At 56.4% G+C, this 19,348-nt stretch overlaps 1 protein-coding gene across 2 annotated transcripts; it reads left to right on the forward strand.

The window, feature by feature from the left end:
* The first annotated feature begins 12,995 nt into the window (after positions 1-12,995).
* On the forward strand, positions 12,996-18,932 carry EDN2 (endothelin 2). Of its 2 annotated transcripts, XM_023221598.2 has the most exons (5): positions 12,996-13,135; positions 13,470-13,626; positions 15,094-15,216; positions 16,504-16,602; positions 18,196-18,932. In XM_023221598.2, exons 1-5 carry the CDS (start codon positions 13,072-13,074, stop codon positions 18,287-18,289), a joined length of 537 nt encoding a protein of 178 aa, XP_023077366.1. In that variant the 5' UTR covers positions 12,996-13,071; the 3' UTR covers positions 18,290-18,932. The 2 variants fall into 2 exon arrangements, with proteins under 2 accessions (XP_023077366.1, XP_023077367.1); XM_023221599.2 differs by lacking the exon at positions 16,504-16,602.
* The last annotated feature ends 416 nt before the right edge of the window (positions 18,933-19,348 follow it).

The raw sequence follows: 19,348 nt of genomic DNA on the forward strand, positions 1-19,348 counted from the left end.
GTTAGGGATCTTGCAGATGAGCGGGAAGGAAGAGAGCATTAAAAAATCCCATCCAATCGCTCGAGCCCAAGAGTTAGAGGCTGCGATGATTCATGATCGCGCCACTGCACTTCAGCAACCTGGGTGACAGAGCGAGACCCAGTCTCTGAAAAAAAAAAAAAAAAAAAACAATCCCATTCAGAGGAACCTCCCAACAGCCCAGCTGCCTGTGCCAGCCCCTGCAGGTCCTAAGCACAGACTTGGCCATTTAGTTGCTGCCCCCCACCAGGGATGGAGAAGCTAAAATGGAATTCCTCGTGTGAAGACAGAACAGTCACAGGAGTACCCAAAAGGCAAGTGGAGCCCAAGGCCACACAGGACAGGAAGGACCCTGACTCCAGCATCTTCCGCACCTCTCAGAGCAGCCCGCAGTGGAGCCTCAAGACTCCCGCTCCCTCTGCCAGGGCTGACGGTCGGCAGCGTCCAGCAGCTGTGGGAGCCACCCCGCCATTCCCCAGGAGCAGGGTCTTCACCCATCCAGGAGAAGGGGTGCCCAGTCAAACTGCCCTGGGGCTCTAACTGCCCTGCCAGTCCTCGCGTGGCTGGGGGCAGATGACGTCACCCCCTTTGCACCTGCATTTCCACAGCAGCAATGCCCAGCACTCAGGGTCACCGGTCAGATCCAGACATAGCCTGGCACCCGCAAAAGACCCTCCGCGTGGCCATCTGGAGTTTGCCAAGACTTCTCAAGGTGGTTACGCTCCTTTCCGAAGCACTTCTGGACTTGAGACATCGTTACCCAGCCCAGGACTCTGGGGAAGAGCAAGACAGCCAGGGTCATCCCATCTTCCACTGGACAGGCTCAGGCCCAGGGAGGAGAGTGGCTTCAGGGAAACACCCCGCAAGCTGGAGGCAAGACTTGGGGGACCCGGCCCCCGCTTCCTTCCCACACCAGTCTCCATATGGAGAAGGGGCGACGGGCCCCAGACGGCCTCCCCAGGGCAGCGGCAGGTCTTGCTGGGGTCTTGCTGTGGCCGTTCGAGGTCTCCGTGCCTCCCACTAGTCTTTCTGGAGCAGCTCCGCTCCTCCTCCTGGGCAGCCCTCCCCGCAGTTGCTGATTCTCTGCGAGCCACCCAGTGGCTTGGGCTGCCAGGACCACTCAGACCAGAGCCCCCCGCCCGAGGCTTGGGGAGGGTGCCCGTGCTCCCGGGGACCGCTGGAGTCCGGGCTGGGCCTTCAGGGCCCCCAGGGGGAGGCGAGGCGCGGGCGGCCCTACGGTTCGGAGGTGGGGTTGTGGGCGCACGTGGCCGTGCTGCCCGCGCGGTGATGTCAGACCTCGCCGCGCCCCGGTCCCAGCACGTTCGTCCGCCGCGCGGGGAACAAAGCGTCCTGCGCATTCCTGCGCGCTGACTCATGGCCTGCACGTAGCGCGCCGCCGCCGCCGCTTTGCCCAAAATTGGTCGGGAGGCGAGGGCGGGCCAAGCGCCGCAGCCTGCAGGTCCGCCACGGCCGCTCGCGCTCGGCCCCCAGCCCGAGGATTTCCCAAAACAGGCCCGAGAGGGAGAGGCAGCTGAGAGAACCGCCCAGCCGCGGGGCCCGTGGCAGGGGACGAATCCCTACCGAGGGGCCCCTCTTCTCTCTCAGCTTCATTTTCTCCATCTGCCGAGGGGGCATTTGCTAGGCACGGCTGTAAGGACTTGGTATGAGTTATCTCACCTAAGTCGCACACCTACCCCGAGGAAGGTGCTATTAGCATCACCATTTTAGATGGGGAAACTGAGGTACGAGGAAGTTCCAGGCAGGGAATGAGACACGGACACTGACTTGCTTGAGGTGAGGTGCTAGTGAGCTGCAGAGCAAGGATTTGAACCCGGGCTGTAAGGTTTCAGAACCTACATGTGTCCCCTCAAGTGCGCTGCGCAGCGTGTGGCCCACAGGGTTCCAGGCTCCCTGCCCTTTGGTGGTTGAGACTGGTCCGTGGGGCTCCGGGATGCGTCCCTCTCTAAGCCTCCATTCTCTTACCCATCAAGTGGGTGTCGGCGGAAGGGGGCCCCCCAGGGGTTGTTGGGGAAATTACAAGTGAGGATCCAAGTATTACTGTCTGGTGGAAGGAAGAGGGAAAGGGTTCAACAAACCCGCATCCCCAGCACTCTCCGGTGATACAGCTAAGTATATGAGTATTTGATCTATATACCAAAGTATAGAGAGGGGCGAGCTAAGCCCCGCCAGGCAGGGCCATACTGAGCTGGGCCTCCTTAGGGCAGCCAGGCGACTTCCCAGCTGCCTGTCTCCCACAGGGTATGCACTTGTCCGAAGCTGGAAAATGAGGCAGTGGGAGGGGCCCTGCCCAGGATGTCTCTGCCAGCCTTCCCTCTTTCGCCCTTGCAGCCTGGTCTGAGAGACCGTGGAGTTCTTTGGAGCTGTGGGGTGCTGGGCTCATCAGAGGCCCTCTGACCCTGGGTTTGCAGGAATGAGGCAACCAGCAGATGGCCTTGTTCTCAGATGCCAAGATAGACTGGGCTGTGGTGTCACCCACCTGGGGCCCTTCTGAGAGTCCAAAGGAACCACCCCACACCCACTGGCTTGGGACCACCTGGCCTAGGCCTCAACAGCACAGACACAAGGCCACTGCCCCCACCCTCACCTTTTCCTCTGACTCCACTTTGAACCCAGGAAAAGGTCAGCTCCTCCGCTTGGTATTCAAGATCCTTGTGGTCTGGCCTCAACCTCCTCTCTTACCACGGAATCCCTCAAGCTGTTCACTCCCTATCCTAGGGTACTCCATGCCCTTTCAGGCCTACAGGCCTTTGCCTGGGCCATCCCTCTACCAGGAATGCCCGCTCCACCTCCACAGCCTCGCTCAAAGTCTGTTTGGCTAGAATGCCCTCCCGAGTCTCCAGGCAGAGGCATCCCTCATTCCTCTGGGGTCCTGCAGGTCCATATTTGTCCCTCCCTTTTGGCCAACAAAGAGCCAAGCACGGAAAGGCCCTCCACACTCCCAGCTCCCCGTCCCAGGCAAATAGCGATGCCTTTGGGGTACCTTTCCCCAAATCCCAGCTGGGTCAGAGATCCACAGCTCCAGCCCCGGGCCTGACACAGAGTGGGCTTGGCATGTTTGCTGCATAATGGCAGAAAGCATAGCCTTGGAGCTGAAGATCGTTCTTCTTTACCCTTGGCTGTGTGACCTTGGGCAGCTTATGCAGCCTCTCTGAAGCTCACTCCCAGGCTCTGCCCTGCCCTCTTCCTAGGGCTGTTTGTAGGACCAGATGAATGAAGGCAGGAAGAGTGCTTGGCACATGGGCACAGCTCCCCACACAGCTGTCATTCTCGCTGGGTCATTATTACAGACCTCCCTTGTGCCTGAGGCCTGGGTTCCAAGGCCAGGTGGCAGGCGATGAACTCAGAAGCATCCACAGCTCCTGGCAGACTCAGGCTGAGAAGGTACCAGGAGAAGCAGTTGCTTTACTGTTAGCCTGGGTCAGCCAGGCTCTGGCCCTCCCCTCCCCACTCCGAGGTTCCATCCAAATCTGAGGCCACCAGGCCTTCCCAGCCCATTCAGGGCCTCTTATCTGGGGAGATAAAGGCCCCCTCCCCTTAGATGGTGGACATCAGCTGGCTGTTGTGTGACCTTGGACACCCTCAGCCTCTCTGGATCAGCCTTGGGAGTGCTGGGTGGGGGGCAAGCGGTTGACTCCCAAGGCTCCTAGGCATAACTTCCAAGTGGCATGGCAGGGGCTCACCCACTGCTTCTGAGCCCCAGAGAAGTGGCTCTGGCTCTCTTCGCATGCCCCCCACACTCCACCCCACCATATCTGGCCCACAGGGTTGGTGGGAGCTCTCAGGAACCCTGCAACATCATCCCCTATCTCCTATTGAGAATCTGAGGCTATTATTTTTATTTGATACATTGGGAAACTGAGGCCTGGTGATCAGAAGGCTCTCACTCAAGGCCACACAGGCAGTGGCCAGGACACTGGCGTGTGGCGCTGAGCCAGGTGGTCAAGGCCAGTCTGCTACAGCTCCCATTCTCCTGGCTGGTGATGGCCATCCCCTCCTCCGCCTGCCTCTCCCAGGCTCCAGCTATGTGCCAGGGCTTGGGCAAGACCATTAGCTTCTGAGATGCTCACATGAACCCATGGGACGGAGAGGAAGCCAAAGCTCAAGGAGCTGTGATTGCTGCCCAGGGCACACATCCTAAGGGGCAGAGTGAGATTCTGTCCCTTTTTCCCCACTCTGCCTCCTATACCAGCTGCCTCCCCAATCTGGCAGGGTTTGGGGACTCTAGCAACAGAGGCCTTAGAAAGCCTAAAGGGAGATCCTCTGGTCTCACAGATACCCCTGGCTATGGACAACCAAGGAGAGGGTGTGCCTATCCTGCCAGGTTGGGCCCACCAGGCCTGCCTGGGCCCACAGCCCCTTGACAGGCCCAGATGAAGGTGTGAGATCATCAGGCCACCCCAGCTCCCTGTCTGACCTCACTGCCGTGACTCAGCCCTGCCTCACCCAAACCTCCTCCTCCCAGGGGACCCTAGGATTGGTGTGACCAGGCCAGTACTGCCTCCACTGTGTACGCACTCACTCAGGGCCTCCCCCCGAGTCACTGCTCACCTCACCACCCAGCACACTGCATTAACGGCCGGCTCCTCCCGGCAAGCTCCCAGAGATCCTGCTCCTAAAGGCTGGGACTGGGCTGAGGGATGGAGGAACTCCTGCTGCCCCCAGACTCAGGTCCTGAGGTCGATCCCCAGGACCTGGTTTGGGGGACTCTTTTGTTCTGACAAGAAAATCCAAACTGAGGTTGCGTGCTCAGGCCAAGAGCTCAGGCTGACCTAGGTTCAGATCCCAGCTCCTTTCTTGCTAGATGGACAAGATACTTCAGTTTGCCCATCTGAAAACTAAAGGTAATAATAAGCTGCATCCCATGAAAATTCTATCTGGGATCATATGTGCTGGGATAGTGGATAAGAATGCAGGCCATATAGCAGGCAGATCTAGATTCAAATGACCTTGAGCAAGTCATTTCAACTCCTGAGTCTCCTCACTTCCTCAGGCTCCTCATCTATAAAATGGTAATAATACTAAGTGCCTTCCCACTGGGATGATTAATTGTGGTGATATATAATATACAGTGGGTTTTGTGAGTGTTGGCACATGGGAAGGTTCAGTAAACAGTAACTGTGATGAATTCTTATGATTCACATAGATTCTTATGATAGCACATAGTAGGCCAGGTTGGTTTCAGTGGATGATGGGGAGGTGGCGAGTAGATGGCCCGGCTCTCTTGTTGCTGATGGAGTAGCATCAGGGAAGGGCTCCTGGGGTTCTGTCGCTCTGGAGTGCCCTCTGCAGGCCGAGCACTAAACTTCCCAGGTGGGTGCAAAGGCTCTAAAGAAGTCTTTCTGGGCTGCCGCTGACTTCAAGCTTTAGTCCCCAAGTCACCACCAGGGCCACGTCACTTATTGGAGGACAAAGCTAATGCTCAGACAGGAGAAGGGGCTTGCCAGCAGCCACCCAGCTAGAAGCCAAGCCCAAGCCTGCAACTCCATGTCCCCCTCTTCCCAGCCTGGGAGCTGCCTGCCTGGACCCAGGATGCCCTCACTTCCCAGTCTCAAGAAGGCCTTCTGGGAGTCTCAGAGCTCATCTGTCCCCTGAAGACGCTTGGGCAGAGTTGGGAATGCTTCCTGGGAGAGGTAACATTTGAGATGGGCCTGGAAGAATGGTCAGAGTAAACCAAGTAAGTAGGAATGTAAAAATGACGGGAGGCCCCAGCTTGCCCAGAGACATAAGGTGAGGAAGTCTGCTATGCATTCAGAGTGTGGCCCACCCTGGCGTCTGGTGGACTAAAGCCTTGGACACCCAGATCAGCCTTAGTGGGATGAGGCAGGAAAGACAGCTGAGGGTCAGAACCCAGGCAGGTCCAATGCCAGGGTGGGCATTTTGACTTGGTGAGACACTTCACCCTGCTGCCATGCTGGGACCAGACCACAGATTTCAAGCTGAAGCCTGGTTCTTGCAGGAAGGCAGCTTTACCTGGAAGCCTCTCAAATCTCAGCACACTTCTCATCTGGTGTGGCACTATATGGTGTGCCAAAGCAAACATGGGTGGGCAGAGCAAGTCAGCAGGGTGGCCGCTTGCCTTGGAGGGATTTGGTGACCCAGTGCAGAGAAGGGACCTGTCGTAGGGATCTCTTCCCTGGTATGAAGATGGCACATTCGAATAACACCCTACACACACACACACACCCCACTTCTTTCCAGGACTTTGTCCATACTACAAGGCCCACAAGCACTCTGCATCCCAGGGTGAGTGGGGAAGGCAGGCAGAAGCGGGTGGGCAGTGCCTTCCTGAGCCAGGCAGAGGCCAGCTCTCACACTGGCTCCACCACGAAGCACTCCCAGCAGCTGCCCACTGGGATTTTTCGTCTTAGATGCTCTTGACAAATGTGGCCTCTGACACTCAGAAAAAGATTAAAAGATGGTGTACCCTTAGTTACATGGTTAGTGGGCCACAGAACCAGCCCCCAGACTGGTCAACCCCTACCCAAACTACCCCTGGGCTGACACAGTCTCAGGCACTTGTCCATAATGGGATAGTGGGTGAGGGGGAATTCAAGCCTGAGTCACAGGGCTTTGAAACTGGAACCCAGATCTGCCAACCCTCAGAGGTGCCAGGGGTGGGCTTGCCTCTGACTCACCCCCATATCCTGAACTTCCCCTGAACAGTGGTTTCAGCTCCTGACCACCTTTCTGCCCACCAGGGCCCAGCTGTGCCCATCTGGGTCATTCATGGCTCAGGATTCCCAGTAGTTGGGCAGGAAGGCCAAGGCCTTCAGGCAAGGAGGTGCCCCAGGCACACCCCTGCCTAGGAATGCTGTCCTAAAATCACAGTGGGAACCCTGGCTTTGCCTGCCTCATGGGCACCAAGTTATCCTGATAATACAGGCACCAGGCACTTATTTTTAGCTGACACTTAATTCTAGAATGAAGTACTGTACTCCTGCATGGCCCAGCCTCCTCGTGGCTCACCCCTTCCCAGAGGGGAAAGGCGGCCTCCTGGTGGGGCCCTGGGTGCGCCTTGGAAAACATCAGTTCTAAGTAACACAGTGGGTGTGACTCTGAAAAAATACCAGCTACATGTCTTGGCTGGTGGTGATGGTGGGATAGAGGAGAAGGCTGGGGTTCCAGCCCCTCCAAGCACAGGGGCCTAGGCCTCAGAGAGAAAAGCATGCAGACATCCTGGGTCTCCAGGATCCAGGCCTAGCAGGGAGACCTCTGGCAGGGTCCTCCCTAGACCCCAGCTTCATCATCTGGGTGTAGACCAAGGGCCCTTTCATCTCTGACTTTTTCCTTAAAGATAATCTCAAGTCTTCATCGTTAGAGCATTTTGAAGAATGGCATCAGATGGGAAAAGAGGCCTAGACCTCTTTAGAAGGGGTGTCTGTGCAAAGCTTTGTCTGATGAGATGAAGCCATCTTGTTGCATTTCATTTCACGCCAGTGTTTGGCACAGATCATGGGCCCAGACCTGTGCTAGGCTCTGAGGTGGGGATTCCAGAGAAGACCATGTTTCAATTAGCTCATCATATCAGTGGGGAGACACATCCCCTTCTAGAAAGCAACCAAATAATATTTCCAGGGCAAGTGTAATATGCCGCTCAAAGCTCTTCAAGCCTTGACCCTCCTAATCTCTCCAATCTTGTTTCTTATGAAGGAGGATGGGTGCATGGGAGGCTGGTTGAGTAGACATGCTAATGGAAGAATGGATAAAAGGTTTGATAATGAGTAGATTGATGGAGATAAAGAAAGCAGGTGGGAGGAAAGGTGGATGGATGGATGGATGGGTAGACGGATGGATGGATGGATGAATGGATGGATCGATGGATAGAAAGAAGGTGGATGGGAGGAAAGGTGGATGGATGGATGGGTAGACGGATGAATAGATGGATGGATCAATGGATTACTGGATAGAAAGAAGGTGAATGGGAGGAAAGATGGATGGATGAGTGGGTACATGGATGGATGGATGGATGGATGGATGGATCGATGGATCGATGGATCAATGGATAGAAAGAAGGTGGATGGGAGGAAAGGCGGATGGATGGATGGATGGATGGATGGATGGATGGATGGATAGATGGGTAGGTGGATAGATGGCAGGATCATTGGATAGACATGGTATAGGCTGTTGGTCCCAAAGCAGATAAGCATAAGGGGAAAAGTTCTTGCCTAGGGCTCTCTGCCTGCTGAGAGCAGGGAAGTGTGCCCTGGAGAAGAGTTACTGTGAGGTGGGGGGGCTCCCCAGGGGCTGGGGTGTCAGGAAAGCACACTGGGGACACATAGGCTCAGGGCCAGGCTTTGGAGCTACACTGACTTGCGTTCTAACCTTGGCTCTGCCACTTTCTAGCTGTCTGACGTGGGGCAAGTCGCCCTCTCTGAGTCTCGTTTCTTCATTTATAACATAGGGACTCATTACAGTAACTACCCCACAGATATGTTGTGACAGTTCACGAAGCTAATATATGTAAATCACTTAACACAGGGCTCAGAATATATTAAGCACTCAATAAATGCTTATTTACCCTCTATTCCTAAAAGGCTAAGTGGGGAATCTGGCCCTTAGCCCATTAGAAGTAACTCAAAGCCTTGGAGTCCAGAGATTTCCATCCTAGATGCTGAGTCCTGAGTTGGTTTCCTCATTTCAAAAAGTCCAGGAGGACTTACATGGCCTCTTAACAAGGGTGCATTGATTGAACCACGTCTGCTTTCAGCTGAAATTCTAGCAGTTCCATAGGCCTGGCTGACCCTACTCTGATTACCCTTAGTTTGATAACAAACAGGGCACATTAATTATTCTTTTAAAAGTACAGTTTATGTGGGAGACATAAATCTTTCCAAATGGGCTGAGACGGAGGGAGGAGGACCAAGGGTGTCCTCCAAGGTAAGCCATGGAGACCAGGGGAGCCGGCCCCGCAGGTTGAGGCTGCCCTTGCAAAGACCCAGTTTGAGGACAGTGGTGTGGGTGGTGGCTGGTCCTGCTGGCTCAGGGTGAACTGTGGCTGATGGCAGGAGGCCCAGACCACCCACCAGAAAGAGGCCCTGAGGCTGAGTGGCCCCAGGCCTGAGTGGGGACAGCCCGACCCATAGCATTTGGGACAAGTGGTGATGGGAATGTCTGAGTCTCCTAAGTCCCTAAGCCGCAGCCCAGGCCCACTCCAGGGCCAAACCCTCCCCAACTCCCAGCCCCTGCAAGCTCCTGTCATCTCCCCCAGCCAGCCCCTCTTCCTAGCTGCTCGCTCTGCTAGGCCGTCTGCATGGTGTGTGTCTGCAGCGAAGACACTGTGTCCCTTCCACTGGGTCTGCAAACAGAACTTCCCAAAACCCCATGGGGCCAAGTATCGATGGGGAAATGACTGGTTTTGCAGAGGTGAAAGAGCAGAAGGCCTCAAGCTGCAAGAGCCATGCTGCTGGAGTCTGCCGGCCTCCATCTGGGGAGCTCTAAACTCAGGTCAGCTCGATCCTGAATGTCACAGGCAGTCAGAGGTGAAAGCACCTCTCGCCATCAGTGGGAAGGCAAGACACCTGAGGCCAAGGAGAGGCGCCCTAGGCCACATAGCATGAAAAGCAGAGCTGGGACAAAGCTTCCTGGTCCAGGGCCTCAATCGCAATCCCAGGCACCTGCTGCAGCCCAGCCCTGTTGTATCAGACATCACCAGGACACTTAGACTTCACTCCCATGCAACTTCCATTCAGCTCAGTGTCCACAGCTGCTGGACAGCTGCTTGACAGGACCATATTTGCTCTTAGAGCTGGGACTATAGAGGGAGCTTTGAGGTGCACAGAGAGACAGTCTAACCTCATCCCAGTGCCCCAGCCTTCCTGCCAGTAGGGTCCCTCCTAACAGCCTTTCTCCAAGGGACCCAGGATCCTGGGCTCAGTCTGAACCCCTGGGAGAGCTTCACGGGCATACAGGAAAAGGTGAGGCACGTTAGGAACAAGAGAACATGCCCAGCCCCATCAGTGTCTTGAGCAAGTTGCTCCTCCTCTTGTACCTCAGTTATCTCATCTACCAAATGGGAGTGGAGACAGGGGGATTTCTAGGGGGCAGTTTCTAGCCCAGTGCCTTACTCAGAAATACACTCAACTGCTCTCTTCTGCCAACCCTTCCTCCCCACACATCCTTGTTTCTCGGATTGGGCTGCTGCAAGCATAAGGGAAACAAATCGCTTAGTGAGTAAAGCAATTCTCTTCAAATTCTGAGAGGGTGACCTTCAGTGGCTCCCTGCCCTTCCCCCAGCAGCCTTAACAAACTCAGGCAGGTGCCAGGGCCAGAGCAGAGGGGCCAGAGGGCCATGAAGCCAGGCCACCTAGAAAGGACAGGGACAGTGAAGCCAGGACAGTTATAGGTGGCAGGGTCATGGAGTCCGACCAGCCACGAGAGGCAGAGGCGAGGGACAGAGGCCCAGGCTAAGCGACCCAGGCAGCTGGGGTTGACTATTGTTAACTCAGCTTAATTTTCCCTACCTGGAAACTAACTCTTGTCAGTGGGGTAGTGCTGTTCCAGGAATGGCTTCATCCCCTAAGATCCAGGCTCGCTCAGGTTCCTGGGCCAGTCCTCTCCATTTCACAGGAGCCCTGCTTGTCCAGCTCAAGCCGAGGGCAGAGAAGGAGAGAAACCGGAGCCGGGCCCATCTCACAGCTTGCTGTGCTGACCCTGCGGGGCTTGGGCAGCGGCCCCTGCCTTGTCGTCACCCTTCTTTCACACCCGGGAGGGATCCTGTCTCCGGGTTCATTTAATGCTTCTATTATGTTTCCCCGGCTGGGAGCCTCTGGTTCCCTATTGTCTTGAACAGGCGTTTTGCATTTGTATAAAGATTAGACGCCTTAGAACCTTCCCTCTTCTCCCTATGGTTTCCCTCTTTTACTTTCTCAAATCCGAGTTCTTTCTTTCTGGCTATGCACTGCTTCCTCATTCTCCCCTTCTCTCTGCTTGTCTTTATCTGCCTCCCTGTTTGTTTTCCTGCCCACCCTGGCCCCCTCCGTCTCCCCGCTGACCTGCTTTTCCTTCTTTCTTCTCTTCACGGTCCAGCGGTTTGAATTCTCTATCCACCCCCAACCAGCCCCCGACCCTGCTTAATTCCGTATTCATATTCTCTCAGAGGCTGATAGAAATGACTGTGAGTATTGCTCACCTCATTCCAGAAATACTCTTCTAAATTCTTCGAGAGGCACGACGTGGGAGGGCAGCGAGCACCTCACGGGGAGTCCCTTGTGCTTTGCTTGAGAGACCAAGCCACCTGCCCACTGGGTGGCCTTGGCTAGGCCCTGCTCCTCTTTGAGCTTCCTAGTGGGCAGTCCCCAGCTGACTCCCCTGTAATAATAGCTGCCTCCTGGGGTTGTGGTGACGAAGAGTCGATAGTGCTCCAAGCACGTAGTAGGTGCTCAGGAAACATTTGTTCTTTTTTTCACAGTAGCCAGCCCAGCCTCAGGGAAGGAAGACCCTGCTGTCACTGTCCATCAGTTCTGCCAGTTTCTCCAGGATTTCACACCTGCACGCTTGCTCTGGGCACACCCTAGGAAGATGCAAACTTGCCTGTTCCTGGTGGTCACCTATTGTCCCCTTCATAAATGTCCAATGACAAAGGAGCTGCTGAATACAGGAACTGAGCATTGGGCATCCTGGGTTCTGTAAGTGGAAAGCCAGGTGTGTGTCTCTTCACCTCCCTGCCCTCAGGAAGCACTCACAAGGCCCCTACTGTGTGCAGGGTAGGTGTCAGGCCCTGCCTCCTCTGGGGCTCTGGACCTTGAGATTACAGGGGAGATAAGTGCAATGGTATGAGTCAGGCAGGCATGAGAGACACAAGCCCTGGGAATTCCGAGAAATGAGAGGGCCTTTCCTGTTGTGCCTGGAGACAGGGTCCCTGAGAAGACTCCGGCAGGAAGTGGACTCTGAGCCAGGCCAGGGCAGTAACAGAGGGTGCCTGCCAGTTCCCCGAGCTGCTCAGCACAGCTGTGCTTCATCCCTGCTCTCCCCTCCCCAGCAAGGCTTCTGGGCCAGCAGAGGGGCGGGAGCAGAATGCCAGCCCCCAGAGAAGTCCCCTCCTTACTTCTTTTGCAGACAGTAGCCACCAGTGGGAGCCGAGACATCCTGTCATGGCCGGGACAGGAGACTGTTCAAGGGGCGCTTTGTGTGTGTGTCCTCAGGAGCATCTTTCCGGAAAGGGGTTTGAAACCACCTTCTTAGTCTCAAAGGAGCCTGTAAGCCAAGCAGGTGAAGTATCTTCTTGTTTTGGCCTTGTTTGCAAACAAGGCAACAGGCCCAGGAAGGATGCCCTTGGCCATGGCTGCATAGCTGAACAGCTTCTGGAAGGGACTAGAACTCCTGCCCCAGGCCCTGGGGTGATAGGGCAGAGGTTGAGGGGGGCATTTCCTGGGTGAGTTGGGGATGAAGCAGTTCCAGGCTGGTCAGAAGTCAGGCATGAGCTGTGTCCTTCACTGAGGGAGGCAGGCCCAGAGAGGGCTCTGACTCGCCCAAGGCCAAACAGCCTTGCGTGGGCCTTTCACATCCCACACAGCAGAGGGGCATCCTCAGCCTGGTTGGCAGAGGGCAGGCAGGACAGATGGCAGAGTCTCCTCCGAGGAGAAGGGTTTTGCTCATGAAACCTCCTCTTCCCCACTCCCAGCCCTGGGCAAGACCCTGTGGAGCAGCCACCGAGAGGCTGAGGGAGGGGGCTCAGGGCAGCTGGGGGTGACTTGAGGAAGTTCAGCTGGACTGCCAGGGGTCCCTGGGGACCGCCAGGGATCCTCAGGACTCCCAGAGGTGCTCCAGGCACAGAGGGAGGAGCGGGCCTTCCCTCTCCCTCCCCCTTCACTGCAGAGGCTGGGTTGGGCCGGGCGCCCGGGGAGGAGGCGGTGTCCCTGGCTCCCAGCCCGCCGGTGCAGCGGGGCAGGGCTGGACCAGAAGGGGTGGGGCACAATGCCTGGTATAAGAGGCAGCCAGGGCACCGAGGCAATGAGCTATCTGCTCAGCTTAACAGCAGGACGCTGGCAACAGGCGCTCCCTGCTCCAGGCCAGCCTGCCCGCTCCGCCGCTGCTATGATCTCCATGCCCACCACCTGGTGCTCTGTTGCACTAGCCCTGCTCGTGGCCCTGCATGAAGGTGAGCTGCCCTGGCCTCACCTGCTACCTACAGCTCCTGGGTCTGTCTACCTGCGTCTCCCCCTGGGGCTGCAGTGCCTCCCAAGCCAGCTGGGGGCAGACAGGGGCGGGAGCCTGGCGGCAGTGGTCGCAGGGGGACGGTTCTGCAAATGCAGAGGCGCCCAGGCTCCCCACGGGCTGCTGGGACTTCCCTGGGCTGGCCTGGAGCTGTTGAGCAGCAAGAGTGCCAACTCCCTCGATTATGCAAGAGGAGGGGCCCGGTGGGTCCCCCACTCCGGGATGTGCCAGGCACCCCAACCCACCTCTCTGCCTCTCTCTTCCTCCTGTGCATACAGGGAAGGGCCAGGCTGCTGCCACCCTGGAGCAGCCAGCATCCTCACCTCATGCCCAAGGCACCCACCTGCGGCTTCGCCGTTGCTCCTGCAGCTCCTGGCTCGACAAGGAGTGCGTCTACTTCTGCCACTTGGACATCATCTGGGTGAACACTCCCGAGTGAGCATCCATGGGGATGGGGGGCAGGGGGAGCTCTGGGGCAGGGTGTCAGGGTGGGAACTACTGGCATGCTAGGGAACCTTGATACAGTCCAGCTCTCCCTGGGCCTCCAGGTGGGGGCATTGGCTAATATCAATAGTTATTTGTTCCAATTCCTGAGTGGGGACCACCTGAGCCATAAAGAGGGCTGTCTCCTGAGAATTCTTAAGACAGCCTGGTAAGCAAGTGTTGGCCCCATTTTCCAGATTCAAGTACTGAGGCTCAGAGAGCTTAAGCGCCTTCCCCAGGATCACACAGGTAATCGTAAGGGTAGGCACCATCCTCGGTCAGGGAATGCCGGAGCTCACAGTCTCTGCCATGCTGCCTCTGCATGCTCTTCCAAGAATAATACGATTAGTGACAGCACCGGTGCCTTGACTATGCCAGGCTCTTTGCCAAGCTGCACCGGCATTATCATCTCAGGAGCCCCCCATCCTCTCCATAAGGCAGGATATTCCCTCAAACGACAGATGAGAACCTGCCATGTGCTACTGGCTACACCCGGGTGGGAGCCCAGTGCTGTCTGTTCCGCCTGCACTCTCACTGCCTCCAGGCCACTGCATACCTTCAGTTGAAGTTTCTGTGTGTATTTGTGATTTTTTTCCCTTCCCCAAATTGCAAAAGGCAAGAGAAGCCCTGCACGTAAGCGTGTGTGAAGCTAATCCGCATCCAAACACTTGCTTAGGGCGGGAACCCTGCCAGTCCCTGCGTGCTGAGTCTACCTGGAGTCACTACGACTCCAACCACACCGTCTAAAATTAGCTCTGTCACTCGAAAGTGCTGGTCCAGCCAGCCACGGCCCCTGCCCTTCCCCTGGCCCACTTGATCAGACTCTGAATCTGAAATCAATCCCATCTGAACATGCACACACGCACACACCCCACTTTCAAGTCAAGCCTCTAAGGCGCATTTGTTACCCCTCCAGGCAAGTGGGGACCAGGTGGGGGCAGCGTAGCTACAAGCCTGTGTTTACTTCTGTGAGATGGAGTGGCCACCCTTCCTCCAGAGCTAGCTGAGAGCCTTCTTTGAGAACAGGGGGACCAGCCAGACTGAGAGGGGAGAGAGACTAGGAGGTTCCCAATTCCCAACTTCGGGTAGAATCACAGATTTCCTTCCCCCAGTGCTGGGAGTTCTGACTGAGCCAAGCCAGTCAGACTGAGCCAAGGCCCAGAGAAGGGAAGGGTCCTGCCATGGGCTACCAGGACCCTTGTGGAGGAAACTGTGACTTCAGTGGTATGACTTCTTGAGGTCAGGGGCTGGTCACCTTTCACTGGCACCCTGCTGGCATAGGTGGCTGTCCCAGTGGGCAGTGTGGACAGTCCCTGCTTGCCAGTGGTTGTGGTTTATTTAATCCTCTCTCTCTCTCTCTCTTTCTCTCTCTCTCTCTCTCCACCCCGCACCACTACCTTGCTGGCTGCCCGCCCACAGACAGACAGCTCCTTACGGCCTGGGAAACCCGCCAAGACGCCGGCGCCGCTCCCTGCCAAGGCGCTGTCAGTGCTCCAGCGCCAGGGACCCTGCCTGTGCCACCTTCTGCCTTCGAAGGCCCTGGTAGGTGGGCACCCAGCCTGCAGGGGCTTAGGGTAGCTGCAAGCCCAGGCATGCCCTGGGGAGCAGGTGTCTGGGAGACTAGCAGAGGAGTGAAGTGGCAAGTTGGGGGTGAGCAGCGACCCAGGGGGCCCACAGGCTGCTTGGGTCCATGGCGCTATCCCTTCCTGCAGGAACCAGTCACCCCTGGGGGCCTCCCGATGCCCAGCTCTGGGGGCTTCTGGGAACACTCATGTCCTCACTCCTGGGCAGGAGAGAGTCTGCCAGTGACAGCTGAGGCAACTCAGGCCCAGAGAGGGGGCAGGACATGTCAGGCTGCACAGCTTCTCAGAAGGAGGGCCGGGCCTTGGGCCTGGGTCTGTCTGATCAAGTCCTACTGGGCTTTGGATTCCGACCTGAGGTTCAGGGGACTTTGCACCTTGCTCGGGGAAGAAATGGCATCTGGAGTTGGGAAGCCATGTCACCATCCCAGGGTAGCCCCAGAGTTGCTGGGGAGCCTTTGCCATGTCTCCTATCTTACCTGAGCCTTAGTTTTCCCATCTGTAAAGTGGTGGGAAGCTTTGTTCCTTCCCTCATCCACATGGAGAATTTGGGAAAACCAAACTGGCTTCAAAGTCCCAAGCTTCCGGCCAGGCGCGGTGGCTCAGACTTGTAATCCCAGCACTTTGGGAGGCCGAGGCAGGTGGATTACCTGAGCTGAGGAGTTCGAGACCAGCCTGGACAACATGGTGAAACCCCGTCTCTACTAAAAATACAAAAAAAACTGCTGGGCATGGTGGTGGGTGCCTGTAATCCCAACTACTTGGGAGGCTGAGGCAGGAGAATCGGCTGAACCCGGGAGGCAGAGGTTGCAGTGAGCCAAGATTGCGCCGTTGCACTCCAGCCTGGGCAACAAGAACGAAATTCAGTCTCAAAAAAAAAAAAAAAAAAAAAAACCATCAACCCAAGCTCCAGTTCCGGTGATGGTTTACAAGAAACTCCTCCTCTGGGGCTCCAGCTGAGGCTCCACCCCTGCCTCAGTTTCCCCTGCGGCTGCAGGTGGCCAGATTCTGGGAAGGCCAAAAAAGCTGCCTCTTTCTGGGGCTAAGAACACATTCGTGGTAGCTCAGTTTTCCTCGGTCCACACCCCACCTGGGAAAGGAAAGATGCCAGGTGCACAGGGATGGAAATGGATCTGCTCCTGCAGGCCGGTGGGGATGGGGATGGGGTGGGGGCTGGGCTGGGCCTGCAGCCAGGTCGCTTCAGGGCTCTGGGCAGTCCCTCACTTGGGCGCTAATGCTATTCATGCAGGACTGAAGCCCGGGCAGTCCCAAGCCGGAAGTCCCCTGCAGAAGTGTTCCAGACTGGCAAGACAGGGGCCACTACAGAAGAGCTTCTCCAAAGGCTGAGGTGAGGGCGTGGGACACATGCACAGATTGAGCACCTCCTGTATGCCTTGCACATGTCCCATATTTTCTATGCGAGGCAGGCCTGGGTCCTCATTGGGCAGCAAAGAGAACTGAGGCTCAGAGAGGGAAAGCCACTTGCCCAAAGTCACACAGCAGTCAGCGGCATCTGGCTGACCCCAGAGTCTGTGCTCTTACCCACTGTGCTCTTCATTACCACTAGGTCTGGAAGTGGACTTTGAAGAGGGTTTGAAGGCTCATGACTGGGAAGGACCACAGTTGTTGGTTCAGGCTGTGCAGAATGGAGCATCTCACACATGCTGGGGTCCAGAGAGGCCACCTGCCCAGCCTGCTCCCTCTCTGCTGCCCAGATTGCATGTCCTCCCTGGTGCCTTAGTGTGACTCAGACCTGCTCCCTAGGAGGTGCCCATGAATGCTTGTTCAACCAAACCAACTCAAGAACAGACACTTGCACCTGCCGGGCAGCAGAGTGGCTGTAGGGGCAGCCTCTGGGGCAGGGACTGCTTGATCTGAACACCAGCCCAGCCTGGAACAAGCTTCGTGACATTGGGTTTGCCCCTCCACTTCACCGTGCCTCTAGTTCCTATGATCTGAACAGGGGAAACAGGGAAATTGCGCCATCCATCCCCGCCTGGGGTTGCTGTGAGGTCAGATGAGTGGACGCACATGAAGTGTGTAGCCCAGGGTCTGTGCCCATGGGAGCTGTGGAGGGGTTTGCCATTCCCACTTCTGTCACTGAGGGTTCCTCGCAGCTGGCTAGGTCCCAGGGCCCAGCTCAGCCCCTCAGGGATTCTCACCTTTTGGGGGCGGCAGAAAAATAGGAGAAAAGGCAGGATGGTGGGATGGACAGGACCCAACATAAACTTAAGAACTTTCTGAGAATGAAAAAAATGAGTACAAGACTTTTCAAATGCACACACTTCATAGTGTGCAGAGTGGCTTGGCCAACCTTATACTCATTCTCGGCAGTTCAGGCCTGCTTTTGTTTTACAAGCTAAGAAAGGGGATCAGAGAGGCTGAGATCATTGCCCAAGTTTCCTTCGCTGGGAACTGAAGCCAGCCTCCTGGCTCCCAGATGAGAGTTCTTTGAGCCAGGATGTGGCCACCCACCCAGGTTCAAAGGGCAGTGGGGTGCCTTGTTTTCTGGGCTGGACTGCCTTGAGCTGGACCTCAAAGAATGAGTAGAATTTTAGCAGGTGGCATCCGGGTGAGGGGAATACATACAGCCTGGGGGGAAGAGCGGGAGCAAAGGTGCGGAAAGGTGTGGAAAGAAGTGGGAAGGCAGACGACGGGAGACCCACAGGGATGTGCTTGGCTGTCCACTCATTCTGGCAGCATTTGATGTTGAACATTAGCTCTGTTAAAGTCCTCATGTGCAGAGAAGCTTCAATGCCTGGGCTGGCCTATGCTGGTTGTGCAGACCTTGCTTTCAGGCTGTGGCCGCTCGCTGACCCCAGGGCAGCTGTGACCCCAGGATCTGGGCAAGGGTTGTAGCCCCATTGCCCCTACTCTCGTGGGGAGCTCTTGGATAGTCCATATCTCCTGAGATGCTAAGTTGACCCTTCTTGATTCCCAGGGACATTTCCACAGTCAAGAGCCTCCTTGCCAAGCGACAGCAGGAGGCGATACGGGAGCCGTGGCCCACACACTCCAGGTGGAGGAAGAGATAGTGCCTTGAGCTGGAGGAACATTGGGAAGGAAGCCCGTGCGGAGACGGGAGGAGAGAAGTGGCCAGAGCTCGTGGACTCTCTGCCTGCTTCCTGGACCAGGGCGTTGCTCCCAGACAGCTGGACTCATTTACCAGGATTGGCACAAGCTCTGGCCTCCTCGCCCTGGTGAGGGGGCCTCCTCTAAGGCAGCTCCGTGTCCTCACACTGTCCGGGGAAGCCTTTGGCTTCTAGACTGCAGAGCAGCCTCCAGCGCTGGCTGCGGGCCCACAGCTCTGCTGGAAGGAACTGCATGGGGAGTACATTGATCTGGAGGCTGCATCCTGAGGAGTGTCCTGTCTGCTGGGCTACAAAGCAGGAGCAACAGTGCAGCTGCAAACACACGTGCTTCAGCCAGCCCTGGAGGCTGGACGGCTCCCGTGGGACTGGTGTCCTGGCTGGCTGTGTCCTCTCCAGCTTTCCCTCCCCAGAGTCCTTGCACCCTCATTCCCTCGGGACCCTCCCAGTGAGAAGGGCCTGCTCTCCTTCTCCCGTCTGTATATAACTTATTTGCTCTAAGAACTTCGAGAATCCCAATTATTTATTTTAATGTATTTTTTAGACCCTCTATTTACCTGCAAACTTGTGTTTATAATAAATGAGGAAATGTACTCTGGTTTTTTATCTTGGCCGAGGCAGGGGGTTGGAGGCTCCTCTCAAGAAGGGGCCGCTTGGAAGTTGGAGGACACAAGAAGGAAAGGGCTGGGGCAGGTGGCTGGAGCCCTGGGTTCCACTCCTGCTCTTGCTGGATGTCTCTGGCTGCTAGCCTGCCCTCTCTGGGCTTTTTTCTGTTATGTGCCTCAACAGCCACCTGCAGCTGTGACGTCAGGATTCCAGGACCTATGTTCCCATCAGGCCAGTAACCAATGGCCAGCCCTTTCCCAGGAGCGTGTGTGGAAGAAGCCAAGACACGAGCGTGGAGGGACTCATCACGCCAGTGGCTCTGTCCCAGCAGAGGCTGACAGTAAGGCCCGGAGCAAAACTGTCCAGCGAGGGAGAAGACCAGGTGAATCCCAAGGCTGT

This window comes from Piliocolobus tephrosceles, chromosome 1 (genome assembly GCF_002776525.5).
Source record: "Piliocolobus tephrosceles isolate RC106 chromosome 1, ASM277652v3, whole genome shotgun sequence".
NCBI classification, from domain to species: domain Eukaryota; kingdom Metazoa; phylum Chordata; class Mammalia; order Primates; family Cercopithecidae; genus Piliocolobus; species Piliocolobus tephrosceles.

Bases quoted from the DNA above. Each gene is read 5' to 3' on its own strand.
- EDN2 (XM_023221598.2), top strand. From the start codon at position 13,072: ATGATCTCCATGCCCACCACCTGGTGCTCTGTTGCACTAGCCCTGCTC. The intron at 13,627-15,093 runs GTGAGCATCCAT...GCCCGCCCACAG, and splicing joins ATCTGGGTGAACACTCCCGA to ACAGACAGCTCCTTACGGCC. The intron at 16,603-18,195 runs GTGAGGGCGTGG...CTTGATTCCCAG, and splicing joins GAGCTTCTCCAAAGGCTGAG to GGACATTTCCACAGTCAAGA.